The sequence below is a fragment of the Gopherus evgoodei genome, chromosome 21 (assembly GCF_007399415.2).
Source record: "Gopherus evgoodei ecotype Sinaloan lineage chromosome 21, rGopEvg1_v1.p, whole genome shotgun sequence".
Lineage (NCBI taxonomy): Eukaryota > Metazoa > Chordata > Testudines > Testudinidae > Gopherus > Gopherus evgoodei.
Window position 1 is genome coordinate 1,674,057 of NC_044342.1, and position 22,969 is coordinate 1,697,025.

Consider the following 22,969-nt stretch of genomic DNA (forward strand, 5'->3'; position numbering starts at 1 on the left):
GACATTGTAAACAAGACGTGGGCAACATTATCTCCTGCAAATTGTAACCAAACTTGTTTGTCTGAGCGATTGGCTGAAGTAGGACTGAATGAACTTGTAGGCTCTAAAGTTTTATATTGTTTTATTTTAGAATGCAGTTATTTTTTGTACATAATTCTACATTTGTAAGTTCAACTTTCATTATAAAGAGATTGCACTACAGTACTTGTATTAGGTGAATTGAAATATACAATTTCTTTTGTTTTTTACAGTGCATATACTTGTGATAAAAATAAATATAAAGTGAGCACTGTATGCTTTGTATTCAATGTCGTAATTGAAACAAGTATATGTGAAAATGTAGAAAACATCCAAAATTATTTGAATAAATGGTATTCTATTGTTGTTTAATGGTGCAATTAATTGCAATTAATTTTTTTAGTCGTGATTAATTTTTTTAATTGCTTGACAGCCCTAGTAGTTATATGCGGCAGTGAAAGGCTCCAGCAGTGGGAGACTGTGAAGAGATGCAGGATTTTTCCCCATTTCCACACTCATTCTCTGTATTGGGAAAGGCTCCAGCAGGTGGGAGTTCACAGGACACCACACTGCTAAAATAGAAGTGTAGATGGGGGAGAGATTGATAAGGTATGTAGGGAGTCAAGTAGGATACATACCCTAAGGATCATGCATGTCTTTACTCACCTAAGTCACGCTTTGCCATCTCCACTGCCAAGCTAGAGGGTCATACCATGTATGCCTCCCTAAGTACAGTGCAGTATTAATGTACCCATATAGAGAAATATGGACCCTAATCTTCCTTACCATACTGTAATATTCATGCAACCCAGTTAGGTCCAGTGAAGCTACTCCTAATTTATCGTGGTGTCAGTAAAAGGACAATTAGTAGAAAAGAAATGGATTACAAAAGGTTTAGAATGTGGGAAATAGGGAGAGATTAATGGGTAGATAAAGAGAGGCACAAACAGAGGTACAGGCATGAATGAAGAGGGGACTAAGTGAATAAAATCAGAATTAAGGGCACTGAAGTCAATGGACTGTTGCCAATGTCGTGGAAAGGAGAGGAGAAACAAGCCATGTCTGTAGCACAATGCATAACATAACTCCCACATGTATTCCCATGTAGTCTGTTGGAATTGTCATGCAGTGAATATATGATAAACAAGTCTATGTTCTCAGCTGATGTATATTGGCCTAACTTTTCTGATTGTGCCACACATCAGGCAAAAATCTGCTATATATTATCTCAACATACATGCCCCAAAAGACTTGGAGGCAGCTTTTGACATTTAATTCCATCAGTGTAAACCCACTGAAGCTGTTTCTGATCACACTCATGGTTTACACAAGTACAATTTCATCGGTCAAAGTTTTTTTTTTCCCTTTTGATGCTAGTAAAAAAGGTATATTTACACTGAGGTTAGGAAGATACCCAAGTATAAACCTGTTGGAACTGAGAGAAGAATGCAAACCATCAACCTTATTGAAGTTATTCTGGATTGACAGTGTTCTGACAGGAGAACTGGAGCAAAATAGTGTCGGTCCTGATTCATATCAGAGAGACAGAGGGATGTATGTGTGGAGAGTTAGTGGACAAGTCATGATAGATAGATAGATTAGATGCCAATTTGACTTGATTTAAGGTATCCAACTAATATGCAGTTTTTCTTTTTAATTCTCAAGTTGAATTATACTGAAGAAGAAAATGAGAAAAAACACCTCTGTGATTGAGTTTGTCATACTGGGCTTCTCTAATTACCCAGACCTGAATCCTGGTTTGTTCATGGTTTTTCTATGTATTTACATCATCACAGTGCTGGGCAACATCCTCATCATTATCATCATAAGTGTGGATCCTGTTCTTCACACTCCTATGTATTTCTTCCTCAGGACCTTGTCTTTCCTAGAGGTCTGTTACACATCAGTGACTCTACCCAAGATACTAGCCAACTTGGTCTCAGAGAGTAAAATCGTGTCCTTTGCCAGTTGTGCTGTACAGATGTATTTCTTTCTATTCTTCGGTGTTACTGAATGCTTCCTGCTTGCTTGTATGGCCTATGACCGCTACAGTGCCATATGCAATCCATTGCACTACACTGCCATCATGAATAAGAGGGTTTGCATCCAGCTAACAGGTGGCTCATTTATCTGTGGCACCTTGGCAGCCATGGGACACACAACTTTTGTCTTCACACTTCCTTTCTGTGGATCCAATGTAATCAACCACTTATTTTGTGAAATCCAGCCAGTGCTGAAGCTAGTGTGCGGGGACACCTCTTGGATTGAGATCCTGATAATTTTGGGTGCTGCCTTCGTCCTCATACTGCCTTTCATGCTGATCCTGGTATCCTACATCTGTATCATCTCCACCATTCTTAAAATTAGGTCCACTGAAGGCAGGCGCAGAGCCTTCTCCACCTGCTCCTCACACCTCATCGTGGTAACATTGTTCTATGGGACGGCCCTTGTCATGTACATGAGTCCCAAGTCCAGCTTCTCTCCAGATGTGAACAAGTTACTCTCTCTGTTCTACTCAGTGGTGACTCCGATCTTGAACCCCATTATCTACAGCCTCAGGAACAAGGAGATGAAAAGTGCTTTGAGGAAAATAGGGATGAAGATATTTCTTTCAGAAATATAGATAATTTCCCTTCAGCTGGGTTATGCCCTTTCAAGAAAATCTACAGCATGGAAGAAACATCTCAACATTATGAAGAAATTTATCTAATCAAATGTGGTGCTGGAAAACTTTTTTTGAAGTTTGTATTTCAATTAGTTTTTGTAATTAAAATTATGAATTTTCAGCAAAAGAAACGAGGATTTTTTCAATCCCCTTCTGTCCTAAAAATCTGTGACTATTTAGAAAAGAAAAGAAGAGAAAATTACACTGCTCCCTCTTTGCATTTTTCGACCTGTTCTAATTCTAGTGTATCTAAATTTTGTAGAAAAATCTCTCATATTTAAATTAGAGTTGGCTGAAATTTCTAAATTCCTCAAAGATTTCTCATCACTAGACACAAAGAAAAAAACATGTATTGGGTGGAGGAGCTTGAAAATGTTTTGCTATTATTTTTTCAGCTTCAGTAGAAGTATTTAAGTATTTAAAACACAGCTACCCCTCTGATATTTATAATTAGATTGCACATGGTATATCTGAGGTCTAGGAGGAAATCTGCATTGCTGGTGAACTCATACATATCATTCTTTGGTCCCGGGACACGTAAAACCATTAATCACAACATCTATTTTTCACTAGGAATTCATTGTTCATCAGGGGTACATCCAGTGTGATTAATATGTCTCCTTCTCACCATGCCTAAATTTTAGGCATATTGAAAACCACAGTGTTTCACAAAGCCTGGGTTTGGGGCCTAGCTTCCCTGTAGAATGAGAGGAGGGAGATAGACTCCAAACAATGGGCTCCACAAAAGCCAGGATAAACTAGCTAGTGGGAGATGCTGAGTTGAGGCATGTGTGCTAAGCCCTGCCCCTCAACACGAGTCCAGTGCCTAGGTCCAGACTGAAGTGAAGTGTCTATCTCCGCTTGTGATGTCCAGAAAGGAACTGTCTTCTGGAGGTAGGTTCCTGAGGGGTTTCTTGCAAGAAACAATGGAGGAGGAGTTGGGTGCAATAGCAGCTTCCCTATAACTTTTAGCTTAGAAGCTTTGGTACACACCTGGTAAGTGGGAGACCCCCATTCAGTTCCCCATCTATCTGATGAGGAGAAGGGATTTGTAGAGGGGGTTTCCACCTCCCAGATGAATGCCTTAACAACTGAGCTCTGGGATATTCTGTTGTGAGGTTCCCTCAGCCTCACCTGTTGAATAGCGTTCCAATTTACATAAATAATTAAAGAGTCGTCAGAGCAGTGCACCTGGTTCCTGGGGCTGCCACCTTCCAGGGGAGAACCTCAACCACCAAACTAGAGGGTGATTCTCACATGCTCTTTGGCCTAATGAATATGCAAGTATTTATCAAAAAAAGCCATGAGAGGCAGGAAATGTCTGTTCAAATTCTTGGTCCTTTTCCAGGGGAGGGGAACTTGAACAGGGGATGTCCCATACCCCAGCTGGGTGTCCTAACTGTAGGTACCCTCTACTAGAGGGGTATCTGAACTGGTTTGGGTTGTTACAGTTGGGAAAATCCTGAGTGCTGCAATCCAGCCTTGGAGACTACAACTCCCAAGATGCCTTGGGAAAAAGAGAGACACTTCTGCTTCAAAGGAATGCAGGGAGACCATGCAGTGGGCTCCACCTTGGTGGGGAGGTGAGATCCTGCCAGCGGTGTGTGTGTGGAGATTTCTTTGTCAAGCCAGAACTGCTGCTCAGCCGCTGCTAGAAAGCCAGAAGCTGATATTGAGAGTCTGCTGGGACCTTGACCTAGCCAGGAACCAGGGCAGCTAGTGTTGGGCTTCACTGGAGCCAGTGCAGAGAAAGTTGCTGTACCCAGAACTGACTGAAGTGGGTCTGCAGTGAAGAGCGTGTGAGCAGGGTTGTAAACATCTGGTTTTGGACCAGAACTCCTGGTAGAAAAGGGACACTGGCGGCTCCAGTAACCAGTGCTGACCAGGCCACTGAAAGTCCAGTCGGCAGCGCAGCAGGATAAGGCGGGTTCCCTGTGTGCCCTGGCTCTGCGTGGTCCCTGGAAGCAGTGGCATGTCTCCCGTCTGGCTCCTAGGCTAAGGGGTAGTCAAGGAGCTCTTTGTGCTGCCCCTGCTCCGAGCTCCGGCTCCTCAGCTCCCATTGTCCAGGAACCACAGCCAATGGGAGATGTGGGGGTGGTGCCTGCAGATGGTGCATCACGTTGAGCCACCTGGCTGCGTATCCTCCTAGGAGATGGAAGGAAGACATGCGACTGCTTCCGGGAGACATTTGAGGTAAGCGCCAGCTGAAGCCAACACCTCCTACAGCACCTCAACCCCTCAGCCTCAGTCCTGAGCCACTGCTTGCACCTCAAACCCTTCATTACCAGCCCCACTCCAGAGCCTGCACCCCTAGCTGGAGCCCTAATCCCATCCTGTGCTCCCACCTCCAGGCACAGCCCAGAGCTCCCTCCCACACTTGGAACCCCTCATTTCAGGCCCCACCCCAGAGCCTGTACCCCCCAGCCGGAACCCTCACTCCCTCCTACACTCTGAATCACTTGGGTCCAGCCCATAGCCCCCTCCTGCACCCCAATCCCCTCATCCTCAGCCTCACCCCAGAGTCTGCACTCCCAGCCAGAGTCCTCATTGCCTGCCACAACCCAACCTTGTGCCCCAGCCCGGTGAAATTGAGTGAGTCAGAGAAGGTGCGGGAGATGGAGTGAGTGGGGTGGGACCTCAGAGAAGAGTGGGGCTGGGGTTGGGCCAAAACTGTTCAGTTTTCTGTAATCAGAAATTTGGCAACCCTAAATTTGAGTAACCACCATCTTTGTAGTTTGGGAAAGTGCTTTCAAGGGAATGGGGACAGCAATGAGACTGAAAAAGGTTGACTGAGTCTGGGAAGAACTAAAAGGGGGGAGGGTTAGCCCAGTGGTTTGAGTATTGCCCTGCTAAACCCAGGTTTGTGAGTTCAATCCTTGAGGGGGCCATTTAGGGTACCAGGGTAAAAACCTGTCAGGGGATGGGACTAGATGACCTTTTGAGGTCCCCTCCAACCCTAATTTCCTATGAAGGGGTCTTATCATCAATCCAGGGTTATTGATCTCTGGTTGTAAAAACTCCCACCTTCAGCGGGCTTACAAAGCACTTAATGACCCCAGGTTAGCAGCTCTCTGCCCCTTGCTGCCTGGGCTGGATGGTTTTATTGGACCAGTAAAATGTTGTCCCCAGGTTCAAAATCTTCTAGCAGGCCCATGCAAGTGTCTAGAACTCTTACATTGAGAGGAAGGCACATTCCAGGGTGGGGTAACTGGTGCAGGTGCAAATGTAAGATGGTTAAGTTTCATTCACTGCTGTGCACTGTATTTATTAATTGATTTATTTGTGTGCCTCCTGCTGATTTAAATTGGTTGTGACATTTTTAATTATTCTCAGCCCATTATATTACATTTTCTTAAATTGCTAAATAAAGGTGTGTTGTTCTAATCTAAGTGTCTATCAGGTGTTTATAATCAGTGCCTTGAGTAAGATCCATTGCATAGATTAGCTCAGGTTTATTCCTGGAGATTCCTAAGGTATGTCATTGAGTGGATGCAGGACCTAGCCCAGTGGAGGAACCACCAAGATTTCATCTTCGCTGGTTTGTGGGTTTCACTGAGCCTTATATACAGCTTTGTCTTGGAACTAAACAACATTTTTATTAAAAAAATAGAACAACATAAAATTAAGACAGCTCACATTAAATGCATTAAAACTAGCTAATTGTTAGATCTCAAAATGTAACTGTCAACAGGGAATCATCACTTAGTGGGAATGTGGCTAGCGAGATCCTTTAGGTATCAGTACTTAGCCTTTCACTAGTCAAGATTTTTATCAATTACCTGGATTGTATTTGTAAGTGACACAAAAGTTAGGGCTGTAGAAAATAATGAAATGGCTAGGTCGCTGACTGTGAGAGATCTGAATCGCTTGGTTAACTGTGAACAAGCATACAATTGGCTTTTCAAAATGAATGCAGGCCATATTTACAGCATGGGAGACTCTATCCTGGGAAACAGTGACTCTGGAAAGGTTGTAGTAGAAAATCAGGTGAACATGAGCTCTCAGTGCAATGCTTTGGGCCAAACAGCTAATTCCATCCTGTGATGCATAAACAGGGGAATCTCGAGCAGGAGTAGAGGGGTTATTTCACCACTGTATTTGCTACTGGTGTAACCACTGCTGAAATGCTGTCTACTGCTTCTGTCCACAATTCAAGAAGGTTACTGATAAATTTGAGAGGTTTCAGAGAAAAAGAGCCATGAAAATCATTAAAGGATTAGAAAACCTGCCTTACAGTGATGGACTAAAGGAGCTCAATCTATTTTGCTTTAGAAAGAGAATATTAAGTGGTGACTTGATTACAGTGTATAAGTATCTACAGAGAGAACAAATATTTTAATAATGGGCTCTTCAATTTAGAAGAAAAAGATATAACATGATGGAATGACTGAACATTAAAGCTAGACAAATTGAGACCAGAAGTAGGGCATACACTACCATTGGAACAATTAACCAAGGGTCATGGTGGATTTCCTCTCACTGACAATTTTTAAATCAAGATTGGATGTTTTTCGAAAAGATCTGTTCTAAGAATTATTTTGGGGAAGTTCTGTGGACTGTGGTATACAGGAGGTCAGATGGGGTGATCACAACAGTCCCTTCTGTCGTTAGAATCTATGAATCCAGATGCCTAGAGAGAAGCCACAGTGCTCATGCCGAGAGCCTTACAAACAGGTATCAAGGATACATTGACATCAAGAAACTGAGCTGCCTATAAGGCTTTGCGAACACCAGTGATAGCTAAATCTGGGATTTGGGCACCTAAAGTGGCATTTAGGCACCAAACTCTCTTTGTGAATCTAACCCTAACCCTTCCTCACAATGAGGATGAGTCTTGGGGTAATGTTTCCATTGACGTGCATTAAAGTTCATATTTTCAAAGGATTCTGGTCGTTCAGGTGCCTAACTCTGAGTCAAGTCAATAGGAATTAGGAATGTACATACTGTGATAAACATGGGCCTGGCTGCCTAAGTCACTTGCAGAAATAATACTTAAGCTTGTAAATCACTTAGATGTTTAGAAAATTATTTAGATTAGATTGATTAGAAAATTTTACCCTTGATTAATTAGGAACAGGTTCTGCCAATCTAATTCACATGGAAAATAATGGGGCTTTTGTAGATGAAGGTGCTGTTAATTGTTTTTAAGAATCTTCCCTTTGACTTTGTGAAGTTATCATTTGTCAAAGGTAGCCTGGGCTTGGTTCTGTAGTTGTGATGTGATGCAACGATCCTGCCATTTCACTTGGGTGGGAATTGTTTGCACTCAATGGCGTTTGGCTGGAGGCATCCTGTATTTGGACCAAACTGTGAGTCCTTTGCTTGGTTATGAGAAGTGGAATTTCGAAAGGTGCCCACAGGACTTAGAACTTTAACACACAACCAAAGATGCAAATATTCTGTGCCAAATTGTAATCCTATTGAAGTCAACTATTTGGTATTGATGTTAACTGGAGGAAGACACTGCCTGAATAGCCATGATACGGCTTCATACAATGGGGATTTGAGGTGAATCAAAGACCAGGTCCCCAGGGTTTCCAAAGAAGCTGTTAAATTTTCCCATTTCTTCTGATACTGAATTTGGTTTTGATCACAGAAAGGAGATGAACATGACCTATGGAGGAGGTGAGAATTTTTTTGTTTTGACTATATTTCTTTTGGATTCTTCTAAATGTGCTGAATCTAGATGAGTCTCCTTAAATTCCCATTATTTCTTGAACTGAAATGTGCTCTGTTTTAAAGTTCCAAGCACAGATATTCAACTGAGTGCAGAAAATGCTGATTTGATTAAATCAAAACCTTTTACATTGCAACATATTGATTCTGTCTAAATTTGGATAGGACATCAGAAAGTTTTGTCTATTTTATTCAATTCAAAATGATTACATGGAAGATATCATTCAAATGTGCAAAAATGAAATATTGTTAGATGATTGAAATGAAACATTTCATCATGTATTCATAAGATTCCAACAAAATACTTTTGGAATATATAATTTTGTATAATAAAATCAGATATTTTGCCTTTTCATCCTGGTTTGTGATTAAATGAAATTTTGAAATCTTTGTATTTGCCATGGGGCATATAAATTCTGTTTTTTGATCAAAGATAGTTAGTAATATGAAAAAGGAAATTAATTCCTCAGCTCTGATCTCACTTAATTGAGTTTACACTGATGGAACCATGTGGACTTCGATGAACTGACTGTGTACATCAGATAGGGTAGATGTTTGGCTACCGTAGCTTTCCTCCTGTTTTTTACTGGCATGACTGCATTAATTGCAATGAGTTTCATAGGGATGCCATAAATAACTGTAATTTGACAGGTTTCAGAGTAGCAGCCGTGTTAGTCTGTCTCCTCAAAAAGAACAGGAGTACTTGTGGCACCTTGGAGACTAACACATTTATTTCAGCAGAAGCTTTCGTGGGCTACAGCTCACTTCTTCGGATGCAATTTGACAAAGAGACTTAGGAGACTGTCAATATATTTATTCAGTAATAATTCATTATTGGAGTTTTGGTGAAGACTCAGGGTACAATTTTAGTGAGGAGCAGATCTCAGATATAAATGAAATGAAAAAATGCACTCAGTAAAAACTGATTCCCATATATATACACATTCAAGAGGACAATAGTTTTTACAATCATGATCTAGATGGTTTACACAAGGAGAGACACGTGTTCTCATCTTCCTTACCATAATATAATGTTACTGCAACTCATCTGGCTCCAGTGAAGCTACTCCTGGTTTATCATAGTATAATTAAGCTTAGAAAAGGGACAACTAATGAGGGAAATGTTAGACTTCTATCAAATCATGAATGGTGTGGAGAAAATGAAAAGAGAAGTCTTATTTACTCATTTGCATAACATACAAACCAGAGGTAAGTCAATGAAATCAGTAGGCAGCATGTTTAAGACAAGCATAAGGAATTATTTCTTCATATATACACAGTGATCGCGTGGAACTTATTACCAGGCATGTTGTGAAGACCAAAAGTATAACTGGGTTAAAAAAAGAACTAGATAAGTTCATGGAGGATACGTCCATCAATAGCTATTATCGAAGATAGCCAAGGACACAACCTCATGCTCTAAGTTTCCTTAAGTTTCTAACTATCAGAAGCTGGGACTTGATGAGAGGGGATGGATCATTCATTAATGGCTCTGTACTTATTCATCTCCTTTGAATCATCGTACACCTTCCACTGTCAGAAGACAAGGTATTGGGCTAGATGGACCATTGATTTGACTCTGGGTGAGCACCCTTACTTTCTGAAGTAAAAATAGAATTGATGAAATGAAGAGGATTAGTAAAGTTTTATGATGTGAGGAAAATGGGAAAGTTTATGGGTAGATAAAGTTGGGCACAAACAGAGGTGGAGGGATGAAGAAAGAGAGGACAAAGTAAATCAGATCAGGATTACTGGCACTGAAGTCAATGCACTGTTGTCAGTTTCGTGAAGAAGAGAGGAGAAACAGGCCATTAGATTATATGTGTTTGTGATTGTGTGTGCGTGTGTGCTATAGAGTAGCACAGTGAATAGCATAACCTCCACATGTGTTTTTCATATAGAGGGTTGGAATTGCCATGCAGTGAAATTACGATAAATCTGTCCATATGCTCAGTTGAAGTATATTGGTGTAGCTTCCCAGATTGTGCCACATTCCTGTTGAGAATTAAATAAATGGTGATATATTATTTTAATGTACATGTTCCAAGAAACTTGAGTGCAGATTTTGAAATTACTTATACCAGTGTGACTCTGTTCAACCTGATTCTGGTTGCACCTCTGTTTTATATAAGGTCATTGAGCTAAGTATTTTCTCTTCCGATGCTAGTATAGAACAGGTGCATTTCCATTGAGTTTATTAACATACACTAATATAAAGCCAGCGATACTGAGGAAAGAATGGAAACCATTGACTTCAGTGAAGTTACTCTGGATTTACTATCTTGTAATAAGAGAATTGGTCCAAAATGGTGTCAGTCCTGATCAGACAGGCAGAGTTATGGTTCCATGGAGAGAGAGGTGAAAGAACATAGATTAATAGATAAATAAATTTCATTCACTATACCAAACTAATATGTAGTTTTTCTTTTTATTTCTCAAGATGATGTATGTTGATCAAGGAAAAAATGAGAAATAAGACCTCCGTGACTGAGTTTGTCATACTTGGCTTCTCTAACCACACAGACAGGAATATCATTCTGTTTGTGGTGTTTCTATGCATATACATCATCACAATGCTGGGCAACATCCTCATAATCATTGCCATAAGTGTTGATCCAGCCCTTCACACTCCCATGTATTTCTTTCTCGGGAACTTGTCCTTCCTGGAGATCTGCTACACCTCGGTCACTCTGCCCAAGATGCTGGCCAATCTCCTCTCAGAAGACAAAACCATCTCCTTTGCTGGCTGTGCTGTACAAATGTATTTTTTTCTATTCTTTGGTGGAACAGAGTGCTTCCTCCTAGCTGCTATGGCCTATGACCGCTACTGTGCCATATGCAACCCACTGCGCTACACGGCCATCATGAATAAGAAGGTTTGCATCCAGCTGTCTGGTGGCTCATATATCTGTGGCATGCTGGTGGCCCTGGAGCACACAATCTTTATTTTCACACTTCCTTTTTGTGGACCCAATGTTATTAACCACTTCTTGTGTGAGATCCAGCCGCTGCTGAAGCTGGTGTGCGGGGACACCTACTGGAATGAGATCCAGATCATCGTGGGTGCTGCTATCATCCTCATTCTGCCATTGTTGCTGATCCTGGTCTCCTACACCTTTGTCATCTCCACCATCCTTAAAATTAGCTCTGCCGAAGGCAGGTGCAAAGTATTCTCCACCTGCTCCTCACACCTCATTGTGGTGACGTTGTTCTATGGGATGGCCCTTATCATGTACGTGCGCCCCAAGTCCAGCTTTTCTCCAGATGTGAACAAGTTACTCTCTCTGTTCTACTCAGTGGTGACTCCGATCTTGAACCCCATTATCTACAGCCTCAGGAACAAGGAGGTGAAAGATGCCTTGAGGAAAACAGGAATGAAGATATTCAGTTAAGACAGAGATTATTTTCCTTCATCAGGTTTGTCATCCGTGGACTGTCTAAACTCTAAGGGGACTTTACAGCTCTGAAGAGCTGGCATCTGAACTCTACAAAGAATTTCCCTTTATCAAACTGGTCAACCTGTTCTGAAGTATTGTATTTCCAGGAAATTTTTCATTAATATTTTGAATGTTGACAAAAAAAAAGAGGAAATATTAATTAATTTATTCATTTGAAATCCCCTTCTGGCCTTAAAAGCAATTAATTCTAATAAAATAAAGAAAAAGAAAGGAAAAATTTGAAATGTCATCTCTCCCCTTCCCATTGTTTGAGCAGCTGTAATTCTGTAATTCAAGTATATCTGGATTTTATGAAAAAATCTTCCTTATTTTAATCAGAACTGGTTGAAATTTCCCATATGACCTTTTTCTTCTGAAAGCTGACAGAAATGTGTGTTGGGTAGAGAAACTTTCATGGGACATCCGAGGTCTAAGAGAAAATTTGCATTGTTGTTGTGATGCTTGCCTGGGCAATCCAGGGTTGCTTTATAGTTAAATCAAATTTAAGTTTATTAAATAAAGCACAGATATTCAAATGATAGTAGGCAGAAGCATTGGAAACCAATGGTTACATATAAAATAAAATCATAACTGTGATGTAGAAACCCAACACTGGGCAAGAAGGGATTATTTTGGGCTGAGCCAGCACCCCCCTCTGGGTCCCACATGCAGCAAATGCTCCATCTGCTGGAGGCATTCAAAAACAGGGATTTAACTCATTTGAGTGGCAGAGCTGGAGGTGAGCAGACCTGCAGCCCACAGCGCCAGCAGTGCAGAGCAGAGGGAAGCCTAAAGGCTCTCAGACAACTGACCAAAGGGGCCCTCCCTGAGGGAAGGGAGGACCCACCCTAGAGACAACCAGAAAGGGAAGTATCCTGTGGATCTTGGACATTGGTAACCCTCTTCTTTTGGTTTGGATTTCCCCACCAGTGGAAAGCCTTGGATGAAACACTCCGGGGCAGGTGGAACAAATGAGAGGTTGCCAGGGCCCAGGGTTGGAGCACGGTGGAGTGGGAGGACTCAGGCTCCTCTCCTCACAATCATTTTGGCAGTCAGCTGTTGCAGCTATGCCCACTAGGCCATGCTTCCCAACCAGACCCTGGATGAGGACTATTACTTAACACACTCTCTAGAGACTAGATTTAATTAACAACAACCTCAGGAACAAGAAGTGAAAGATGCCTTCAAGAAAACAAGAATGAAGACTGGCCAGAGACAGGACACTAGATGGGGAGGGCTCTGAGTTACTACAGAGAATTCACCATTTACACTAGTTTAAGCTTCCAAGTGACCCATGCCCCATGCTGAGGAAGGCGAAAAAAGTGGCTGGGTCACTACAAAAAGTAATTTTCCCTCTGTTGATACCTCACACCTCATTGTCAACTGTTGAGAGTAGGCCACTTCCACCTGGATCAAATTGGACTAGTTAGCACTGACCCCCACTTGGTAAGGCAACTCCCATCTTTTCATGTGCTGCAATATATATGCTGGTTACTGTATTTTTCACTCCATGCAGCTGATGAATTGGGTTTTAGCCCACAAAACTTATGCCCAAATAAATTTGTTAGTCTCTAAGGTACCACAAGGACTCCTCATTGTTTTTGCTGATACAGACTAACATGGCTACCAATCTGAAAAAAACCCAGGTTCTTTTCCAATCTGACCCAGAGGAAAATTCCTTACTGACCCCAAATATGGTGATTAGTTAGACCCTTAGCACATGGGCAAGACTCACCAGGCAGATACCCGGGAAAGAATTCTCTGTAGTAACTCAGAGCCCTTCTTGTCTAGTGTCCATGATTTGAGGACTTCAGTAACTCAGCCTGAGGTTAGGTATCTCTTACAGGAGTATGTGGATGAGGTTCTGGGGCCTGCAATGTGCAAGAGTTCAGATTAGATTATCACGATGGTCCTTTCTGACCTTATAGTCTATGAGTAACAACTTACTCCCCTGTCCAATAAAATATAACTCTCCAGCACTTTACAGCCAGGCTGGCTGTGACCTCCTGTTTCATGAAACAAAACACAATGTTGGCTTGTCTCCTCGGGGAAGGATACAGGGAATGTGTTGCACCCCTAGATATATTGAACTGCCCTTTGTTCTGTATTCATAAACAAGAGGCCCTCCTGCTGATTGATTATTCCTGCATATTTGCTTTCTTCTAGATATCACAATCTCTTAATCAGCACTTGGCTAAGTATACAAGTAAGTTAAAATTATGAGGCAGACAATATACAGTGCACACATGACTAGACAGGAAGATAAGCATCTGTTACCAACTACCTGAGGGGCCCATGTCCTAGGTGTGTCATCTCCTGGTAACATTCCTTACCTTCAGACTTTAAGAACGTCATTTCCAGTACAGATGCATACGTTTTTAAATATTAGCCATCCATGCATTTCACAAAAATTATGATGTCCACAGGGCTACTTACATGCCACCCGTTGGGGAACTAATATGCAGATATCTGACCTATAGAATCCCTTAAAATACCTCTGCCCCACCCGCCATGCCCTCTGAAATTTAGCAATAAGAGGTTGCTGGTTCACAGTTGGTCAGCTTATTTTTATGATTGTGAGGTCCTGGGACATGAAAAATCCTTCATTACATGATCTTTTTTGCCCCTGGAGAATTCATTGTTAGCCAAGGGTTCATCGAGTATTATGCATTTTTCTCCGTCTGAGAAGGCCTAAGTTGGGATTCACAGACCCTGAGTTAGGGTCCAAGGATCCATGTACAATGAGTCGAGGGAAATAGGCACTAAATAATAAGATCCATAAAAGCCAGAATGCTGAGTTGGGAACTGCCTAAACTAACTAATTGGAGATGCCGAGTTGAGGGATGTGTGCTAGGTCATGCTCCTCAACAGGTGTTCAGTGACAAAGTCTGGACTGAAGAGAGGTACCTCCCATGTCTTGGGTTCCACAACCAGGAAGTCCTCTCAAAGAGTTAGGTGCTTCTGGGGTTTCTCGCAAAAAGACAAAACAAAAACAAAAAAACAACAATGAAGGAGCAGGTTGTGCAGGATAAGCTGTCTCAGAACCTTTAGCTCAGTGGGTAGGGCACTCACATGGGATGTGGAAGACCCTGTGCAGTTCGGTTCCCCATCTGTCTGATGAGGAGAAGAGATTTGTATCAGGGTTTCTCACATCACAAATGACTGTCATAACCCCTGGTTACAGGATATCCTGATGTGGGGCTCTCTTGGTCTCTTCTGTTGGAACTGTTCCACTTGAACAAACAACTAAAAGTCATTGGAGCAGGGGGACAGGAACCCAGGGCACTCAGCTTCCAGGGATTACACTAACCACCACACAGGAGAGTCAGTCTCACACACTCTCTGCCTCAAAGAATATTCATGCATTTAACCAAAGTGAAACAGCTTCAACAGGAAGGACTGCAGCCAGACCATACTGGAGTATCCTATAGGCATTCACGTGAGAGAAGGGGAACCTCTGTTCAATTCCCATCTATTTGTGAGACTCGGTGGTGGGAGGGGGGACTGGAACAGGGTTGTTCCCCATCCCAAGTGGGCACCCTAACCACTAAGCTAAAAATTCTGAAGGATGTCCTCATCCCTGGTGGTTTTTTGGTGGGGTTAGGTGCCCACTGTGACTAAGTTTGTCATTCTCAGCTTCTCTAACCACCCAGACGTGAATCTCATTCTGTTTGTGGTGTTCCTATGTATTTACATTGTCACAGTCCTGGGCAACATTCTCATCATCATCGTCATATATGTCGATCCGACCCTTCACACACCCATGTACTTTTTCCTTAGGAACTTGTCCTTCTTGGACCTCTGTTACACCTCAGTCACTCTACCCAAGATGCTGGCCAATCTCCTCTCAGAAAATAAAAATATTTCCTTTTCCAGTTGTGCTGTGCAGATGTTTTTCTTTCTATTCTTTGGCATTACTGAATGCTTCCTCCTATGGCATATGACCGCTACAGTGCAATATTTAACCCCATTGCACTATGTTGCCATTATGAATATGAGGGTTTGCATCCAGCTGACAGGTGGCTTGTGGATCTGTGGCATGCTGGTGGCAGTGAGGCACACAACCTCTGTCTTCACACTTCCTTTTTGTGGGTCCAATGTGATCAATCACTTTTTCTGTGATATCCAGCCAGTGTTGAAGGTGGTGTGCTGGAACACCTACTGAATTGAGATCCAGATCTTCATGGTTGCCGCCTTCACCCTCATGATGCCATTGTTGCTGAGCCTGGTGTCCTACATCTGTATCATCTCCACCATCCTGAGAATTAGGTCCACTGAAGACAGGCGTAGAGCCTTCTCCACCTACTTCTCACATCTCATCGTGGTGACATTGTGCAACAGGACTGTCCTTATCATATATGTACACCCCAAATTCAGCTATGGTCTGGGTGTGGACAAGTTGTCCTCTCTTTTCTATTCAGTGAGGATTGCACTCTTGAACCCTGTTATCTACAGCTTCAGGAAGAAGGAGGTGAAAGATGCTTTGAGGAAAATAACAATGAAAATATTTTTAAAAAATCAGATAATTTTCCTTCAGTCACACGAGCCTCTGAGAAATATCTACCAAGTAGTGTCTCAATCATAATGGAGATGTTTCCCTTGTGTAATATAGTGCTGGTGAAATTTACTGAATTTTGTTTTTCCATGAAATTTTTTCTTTAATGTTTTAATTTTAACACAAGAAATGAGGGAAAAAAATCATTTTTAGAATATTATTGTATTATTACGTGAATCCTCCTCAGGCCTTAAAATCTATTAATATTTTGGGGAAAAAACAAAATACAAAATAAAGACATTGCTTTACGAGGTCTAATTCACAAACATTTCAGTTCAATAGAAAAGTGTTCTTGGGTGGTTGACCTTTTCTGAATTTCTCAAATATTTTGTCAGAAATGTTGATAACAGAAATTGGTAGGAGGAAAAGGAACTCAAAATATTTTACTTTTTTTTTTTTGATAATGAGCCAGCTCTAACCATTATATTTTATGACACCAGTGGTCCTCTTTCTTATAGGTAGTTTGACTTGGGCTGCTGTAGTGGGGACCTCAGTATTGCATAGGTCATTTTAAAGCAGAGCTGGACAATAATTGGAATTCCTGTCCCCCAGGAAAAGCTGGCATTTCAACATTTGTTTTCATTCCAAGTGAGGATAAAAAAATAAAAGTTTTAAATTTTTCATAGAATTAAAATTCTGAAAAATTGTGATTTGGAAATATTGAAACATTTTATTAAGAACATAAGAATGGCCATACTGAGTCAGACCAATGGTCCACCTAGCCCATTATCTTGTCTTCTGACAGTAGCCAATGCTGGGTACTTCAGAGGGAATGAACAGAACAGATAATCAACAACTACTGAGGCTAGGGACACCATCCCTGCCCATACTAGCTACTAGACAGTGATGGACCTATCCCCATTAACTTATCTAGCTCTTTTTTGAACTCTGTTATAGTCTTGGCCATCACAACATCATCTGGCAAAAGTTCCACAGGTTGACTGTGCATTGTGTGAAGAAATACTTCCTTTTGTTTGTTTTAAACCTGCTGCCTATTAATTTCATGTGGTGACCCTTAGTTCTTATGTTATGAGAAGGAGTAAGTAACACTTCCTTATTTACTTTCTCGACACTAGTCTTGATTTTATAGACCCTTATCATATCATAATACATTTTGAGATTCCAGCAATAAAAATGTTTATTTTTGGTTCATTAAGCTGACCAGATGGCTCCATTCTCCCATCTGAAACAGGCTCATTGAATGTACTATCTCCCTCATAATCCATCCAGAGACATATGACTCCCATGATGCATCATGGAATGTGGGAAGGTGGAATTCCACATTGTATTACCGGTGATGTAGAACTTCAGGGAGCCTGGCCCTTAAGAAAGAATGGGGACTGGAATTACAACTCCCAGAAGGCAATGCACTGATAGGGAAATGTGGTTTAATGTTTTTTTGAACTGCTTTGAAACAAATAATTTTGGGCCAGTTCCAAGAAACGAAATATTCTCATCTGAATCGAACTGACTCAAAACCTAACATTCCCATTTCAAGTTTTCCAATGGAATTCATTGTTGTGGAAACTGCATTTTCTGCCAGAAATCCATCCTACAAAAAATTCCCAAGCATCTCGACTTAAAAACCTTCCCTATTTGACTTTGGTTTTAAATTGCAGCATTGGAGGTTTTTAAAAAAACAGATTAGACAATCAACTGTCAGGGACGCTCTAGATAATACACAGTCCTGCTGTGAGTGCAGGGGACTGAACTAGAAGATCTGTCAAGGTCCCTTCCAGTCCTGTGTTTCTATGATTCTATGATTCTCTGCTATTTCAAAGAGATCACAATTCAATATTTTCTTCCAAGTAGATACTTATAGACAGTAATCAAGTCATTCCTCAACCTTCTATTTGTTAAGAAGAATAGATTATTGTACAATGTATACTGTATAATAGACCTTAGGGTGCAGCAGAGGGTGAGGGATTGAAAAGGGCCGGTTATAATGTATAATGGGTACTAGGTGCAGCAAAGGGTCGGGGTGGGAAAGGGGCAGCTATACTGTATAATGAGCACCAGGAGGCAGCAGAAGATAAGGGAAGAGAAGGGGACAGGCACATACTGTATATTTGTAAGATCATGTCACAAATTGCACAAAACTAGAGGCTGAGTTGAGAAGTTTTTAGAGCAGTGGCTTTCAATCTTTTTTTCATTTGTGGACCCCTGAAAAATTTTGAATGCAGGGGCAGACTCTTTTGGAATTTCAAGCTGTGGTATCCAGACCCCTGCCATAGAAGCCTGTGACCGAAAACTGACTGAACAGAATTCAACTATAAGTGTTGCAAATGTTCAGATGGGTGAGAAAGGGTGCTAAACTGTGGGCATCAATGGTAATGAGAACACTTCGGGTTTTGTCTTGTAGGAGTAGTCACATGCTTTTGATTTATCTGAAAAATTGAATTCCTTTTGTGGGATCTGAAACTTTATTTTCATAGTCACTTTTTGTGGACCCCTTAGACATAGTCTGTGGACCACAGGTTGAAAACCACTGTTTTAGAAAAGTTGGCCCATGAACTATGAAAATAATCCAATCTCTTGACGGCTCCACTTGAAACTTTGAAACAGGAGTAGGCAACCTATGGCATGTGTGCCAAAGGCGGCACGCAAGGTGGCACTCACAATGGCCAGGTCCTGGCCACCGGTCCAGGGGCTCTGCATTTTAATGTAATTTTGAATGAAGCTTCTTAAACATTGTAAAAACCTTATTTACTTTACATACAACAGTAATTTAATTATATATTATAGATTTATAGAAAGAGGCCTTCTAAAAACGTTAAAATGTATTACTGGCACATGAAACCTTAAATTACAGTGAATAAATGAAGACTTGGCACACCACTTCTGAAAGGTTGCCGACCTCTGCTTTGACAGAAACAAAAACAAAAACAAAACCCTTGGTCAAAAATATCTCATTTTCCACCTGAGGCGAATAGACAGAATATCTCTTCAGGGATCACAATGTAATGGATAAAACTGCTTTTGTTCACAGCTACATAAACATGTTTATAGATCCTTTTGGTAGCATGTGCCACAATACTTGTGAGATCCCTGAAACAGGAAGGAGTGGAAGGTGGGAGGAGAGTGAGAAAGAATAAAAATCTTCCGGGTCTTTTTGATTTGAAATTAACAATAACATGAGAGCCTACATCAAAGAAAGAGCTTCTTTCAGGTATGAATGATGACAATGGATCACTCTAATTAGTGAGTATTTATTTAATTATGATTGCTATTGTAGTGCACAGGTACATATGTGATGTCTGTCTTAGACTTAGCTGGATGCAGGATGGATGGATGGAAGCTGTGACCTACATGTGTGTGTGTGAGAGCCATCGAATGGAATATATATGATCACTGTTCAAGACAGTACAGATGAAGTGTCTCTTTCAAAACAGGTAAATTTTTAGTTCTATATTTTTAGTGGAAATTTTCACCAAAATAATCCATTTCCTAAAAGTAAACTAAACTAAACTAAACATATTTTCATTGAAAAAGAGATAATCACCAAAGTGTTATTTTAAAAATTATGTTTGACAACCAAAAACAAAACAAATCAAAACGAAAATTGGAGATTGTGTTTTTTTCAGTGAAAACTCAAAACACTTCAAAAATATTGAAGAAATGAGAAAACACTTTTATTTTCATCAAAATTGTCCATGAGGGAAAATATTTCCCCAACCAGTTCTTTTGTTTCTGGCAAACTTCTCAACTTTGCATTGTTGCATAAGAACACAAGAATGGCCATACTTCATCAGACGAATGGTCCATCTAGGTGCTTCGGAGGGAATGAACAGAACAGGTAATCACCAAGTGATCCATCCCCCGTCGCCCGTTCCCAGCTTTCAGCAAACAGAGGCTAGGGACACTTCAGAGCATGGTTTTGCATCCCTTTATCAAGTTCTTCTTTGAACCCTGTTATAGTTTTGGGCTTGAGAACATTCTGTGGCAAAGAGTTCCACAGATAATAGCTAGAGGCTCAGATACCTCCTCTATTAGCTCCTTGAGTATTCTAGGATGCATTTCATCAGGCCCTGTTGACTTGCAGGCATCTAACTTTTCTAAGTGATTTTTAACTTGTTCTTATTTTATTTTATCTGCTAAACGTACCCCCTTCCCATTAGCATTTTCTACATTTTCCTCTCTTATTATCTGTCCCTTTCTTAATGATTCCCAACATTCTTTTCACTTTTTTAACTGCCGCTGCACTTTAACTGCACTTTTTTAACTGACTCCAAGATCTCTTGCTTGAGTGGTAACAGCAAATTTAGACCCCATCATTTTTATATGTTTAGTTGGGATTATGTTTTTCAATGTATATTATTTTAAATTGTTCCATTCTTGTAATCCTTGTTATTGTCCAGATCTGCACTCCCTCTATTTCTATTGTATCCTCTTTTGAGACGGGGCTAGCAGAATCAGAACACATTCCATTTGGAGATATCTTGTTAGTAGATCAAATGGCATTAGACTATATTCAGTGCTACTCTTCAACACATTACATATGCATCCAGGCTGGGATTGTCAAAGGAGTTTAGGTGACAGAAAGCCATGTGTTGTTCCTTTAAAAATAAAAGCTAGTAAGACACTGCAATAACTTTATACACCTGGGTAAATCTCTTCCCATAGATTCTCAGTTCGTAGATTCATAGATGCCAAGGAACCATTGTGCTCATCTAATTTGACCTCCTGCAGAACACAGGCCAGAGAACTTTCCCGAAATAATTCATAGAACAGAGATTTTATAAAAACATCCAGTCTTGATTTAAAATGGAGTGGGAAACAGAGGGAAACATGTTCCCCTTTCCCCCGTGCTATAGGATGGTTGAATTAACTAATTAATGTTTGAGAGACAACATAGGTGAATCATCTTCTGTTGAACCTCACTCGCCTTTTCTCTCTAATATCTTGGGACCAACCTAGCTACCACAACACTGCATACACTAACTAACGTGTGTGACTTTCACAGTTACAGTGCTAGCTGCATTGTGTGCCTTTTCTGAGAGCCTCATGTCTTGGGTCTCCAACCCTTCCCTGTTCTGGGATGGTATCTTGTGCTTCTCCCACTCTTAAAAGGGGATGGGAGCACACTGCCCTATGCACAAACTACTTAGCACCCTGCAGGGCCATTTGAGCCAGAGAATGAAAATGATGCTGTAGCCTGGTGGTTAACGTGCTCACTTGAGTGAGAGGAGACCAAGGATCACACTCCCTTTGCTGAAATAGATCATACAAAACAGAACAGATACAGGAGAAGAGTTTGAGAGAGAGAGCTCCTCCATAGCCCAGTGGTTAGGGCTCTCCTCCAGTATCCCAATTTCAAATCCCTTCTGCACAGGCAGGGCCGGCTTTAGGAAGTGCAGGGCCCAATTCAAACATTTTCGGCGGGGCCCTGGCAGGGATGACTTAAAAAAAAAGTGGAAAAAAAAGCCTTTCATTTCTTTAATGTATTATTTACTTTCCATAACTATATGAATAATAAAATTATATATTATATACATTGCATCATATATGCTGTTGATTGGCTATTAATGACCACCATTTCACATGTGTGGGTCCCCGCCACTCCCTGGGAGTGTGCACATGTGTTGGTACCAGCTGCTCCCTGCCCCCCTCATTGAAGCAGGTGTGCAGGGTTACTCCCCTGGAAACTGCAGGGCAGCAGTGGACATGGGGCTGGCTGGAGGTAGGGCAGGGGCTGACTGGAGGTAGGATCTGGCTGCAGGCAGGGCAAGGGTGTGGGACTGGTTGGAGACAGGAGGTGTGGGGCAGGCTGGCTTCAGGCAGGGCCGCAGGGGGGTGCAGCAGGGGTTTGCAGGTCTGGAGACAGCGGAGTGTGGAACTGGCTGGCTTCAGGCAGTGGGGTGCAGCAGGGGTTGACTGGAGACAGGGCAGAGGGTGCGGGCTGGGCAGGGTGTGCAGGGCTGGTGTGGGTAGCAGTGTGTGTGGGGCTGGCTGGCTTTGGGCAGGGCTGCAGGGGTGTGTGGTAGGGATTGGCTGGAGACAGGACAGAGGTTTTGGCAGGGGCTGGCTGTGGGCACGGGGTGCAGAGCTGGCTGCAGGTGGGGGGGGCGGACTAGTGTGGGCAGGTCAGGGGGTGGAGCAGAGGCAGCTGGAACCCCAGCCCTTTAAGTAGCCCCCAAACCCCCTTCTACCCCGCCCTGGACCTTTTAAATAGCTGCGGGAGCGCTAGGGAATGCATGGGGGAGGCGGGGCTCCGGCAGCTATTTAAAGGACCGGGGTGGCAAAGGCAGCTGGAGCCCCGGGCCCTTTAAATAGCCCCCGGAGCCCCTCACTGTCCCAGGGCTCTGGGGGCTATTTAAAGGGCCCAAAGCTCCAGCTGGGGTCGCGCCGGCTGGAGCATGGCAAGCCCCGCGGCCTCGCTCTCCGGGCCAGAGAGCGGCAAAGCCTCGCCGCCGTGCTGCCCCGGCCGGAGCGCGGTAAAGCCCCGCCGCCATGCTGCCCCGGCCGGAGCCCCAGCTGGAGCGCGGCAAGCCCCACTGCCCCGGCTGGAGCACTAGCTGTGAGAGCGGGGCCGAGCCGCGCTCCCGCTGGCGCTTCGCTCAAAGGAGCGGGACCATGGAAGACCCCGGAGCAGACCGCAGCCGGGGATCGGGGTAAGTT

The 22,969-nt window shown here is 42.3% G+C and overlaps 2 protein-coding genes and 1 pseudogene across 4 annotated transcripts; all 3 read left to right on the forward strand.

Moving 5' to 3' along the window:
* The first annotated feature begins 1,705 nt into the window (after positions 1–1,705).
* LOC115638181 (olfactory receptor 10C1-like) lies at positions 1,706–2,641 on the forward strand. The gene has a single exon (XM_030539748.1). The coding sequence runs from the start codon at positions 1,706–1,708 to the stop codon at positions 2,639–2,641; it is 936 nt and encodes a 311-aa protein (XP_030395608.1).
* A 6,830-nt stretch (positions 2,642–9,471) lies between these two features.
* LOC115638182 (olfactory receptor 10C1-like) lies at positions 9,472–11,751 on the forward strand. 3 transcript variants are annotated; one of them, XM_030539749.1, is made up of 2 exons: positions 9,472–9,482; positions 10,830–11,751. In XM_030539749.1, exons 1-2 carry the CDS (start codon positions 9,472–9,474, stop codon positions 11,749–11,751), a joined length of 933 nt encoding a protein of 310 aa, XP_030395609.1. The 3 variants fall into 3 exon arrangements, with proteins under 3 accessions (XP_030395609.1, XP_030395610.1, XP_030395611.1); XM_030539750.1 differs by lacking the exon at positions 9,472–9,482 and adding an exon at positions 10,022–10,029; XM_030539751.1 differs by lacking the exon at positions 9,472–9,482 and having other exon boundaries at positions 10,816–11,751.
* Positions 11,752–13,415: 1,664 nt separating this feature from the next.
* LOC115638380 lies at positions 13,416–16,381 on the forward strand (annotated as a pseudogene).
* The last annotated feature ends 6,588 nt before the right edge of the window (positions 16,382–22,969 follow it).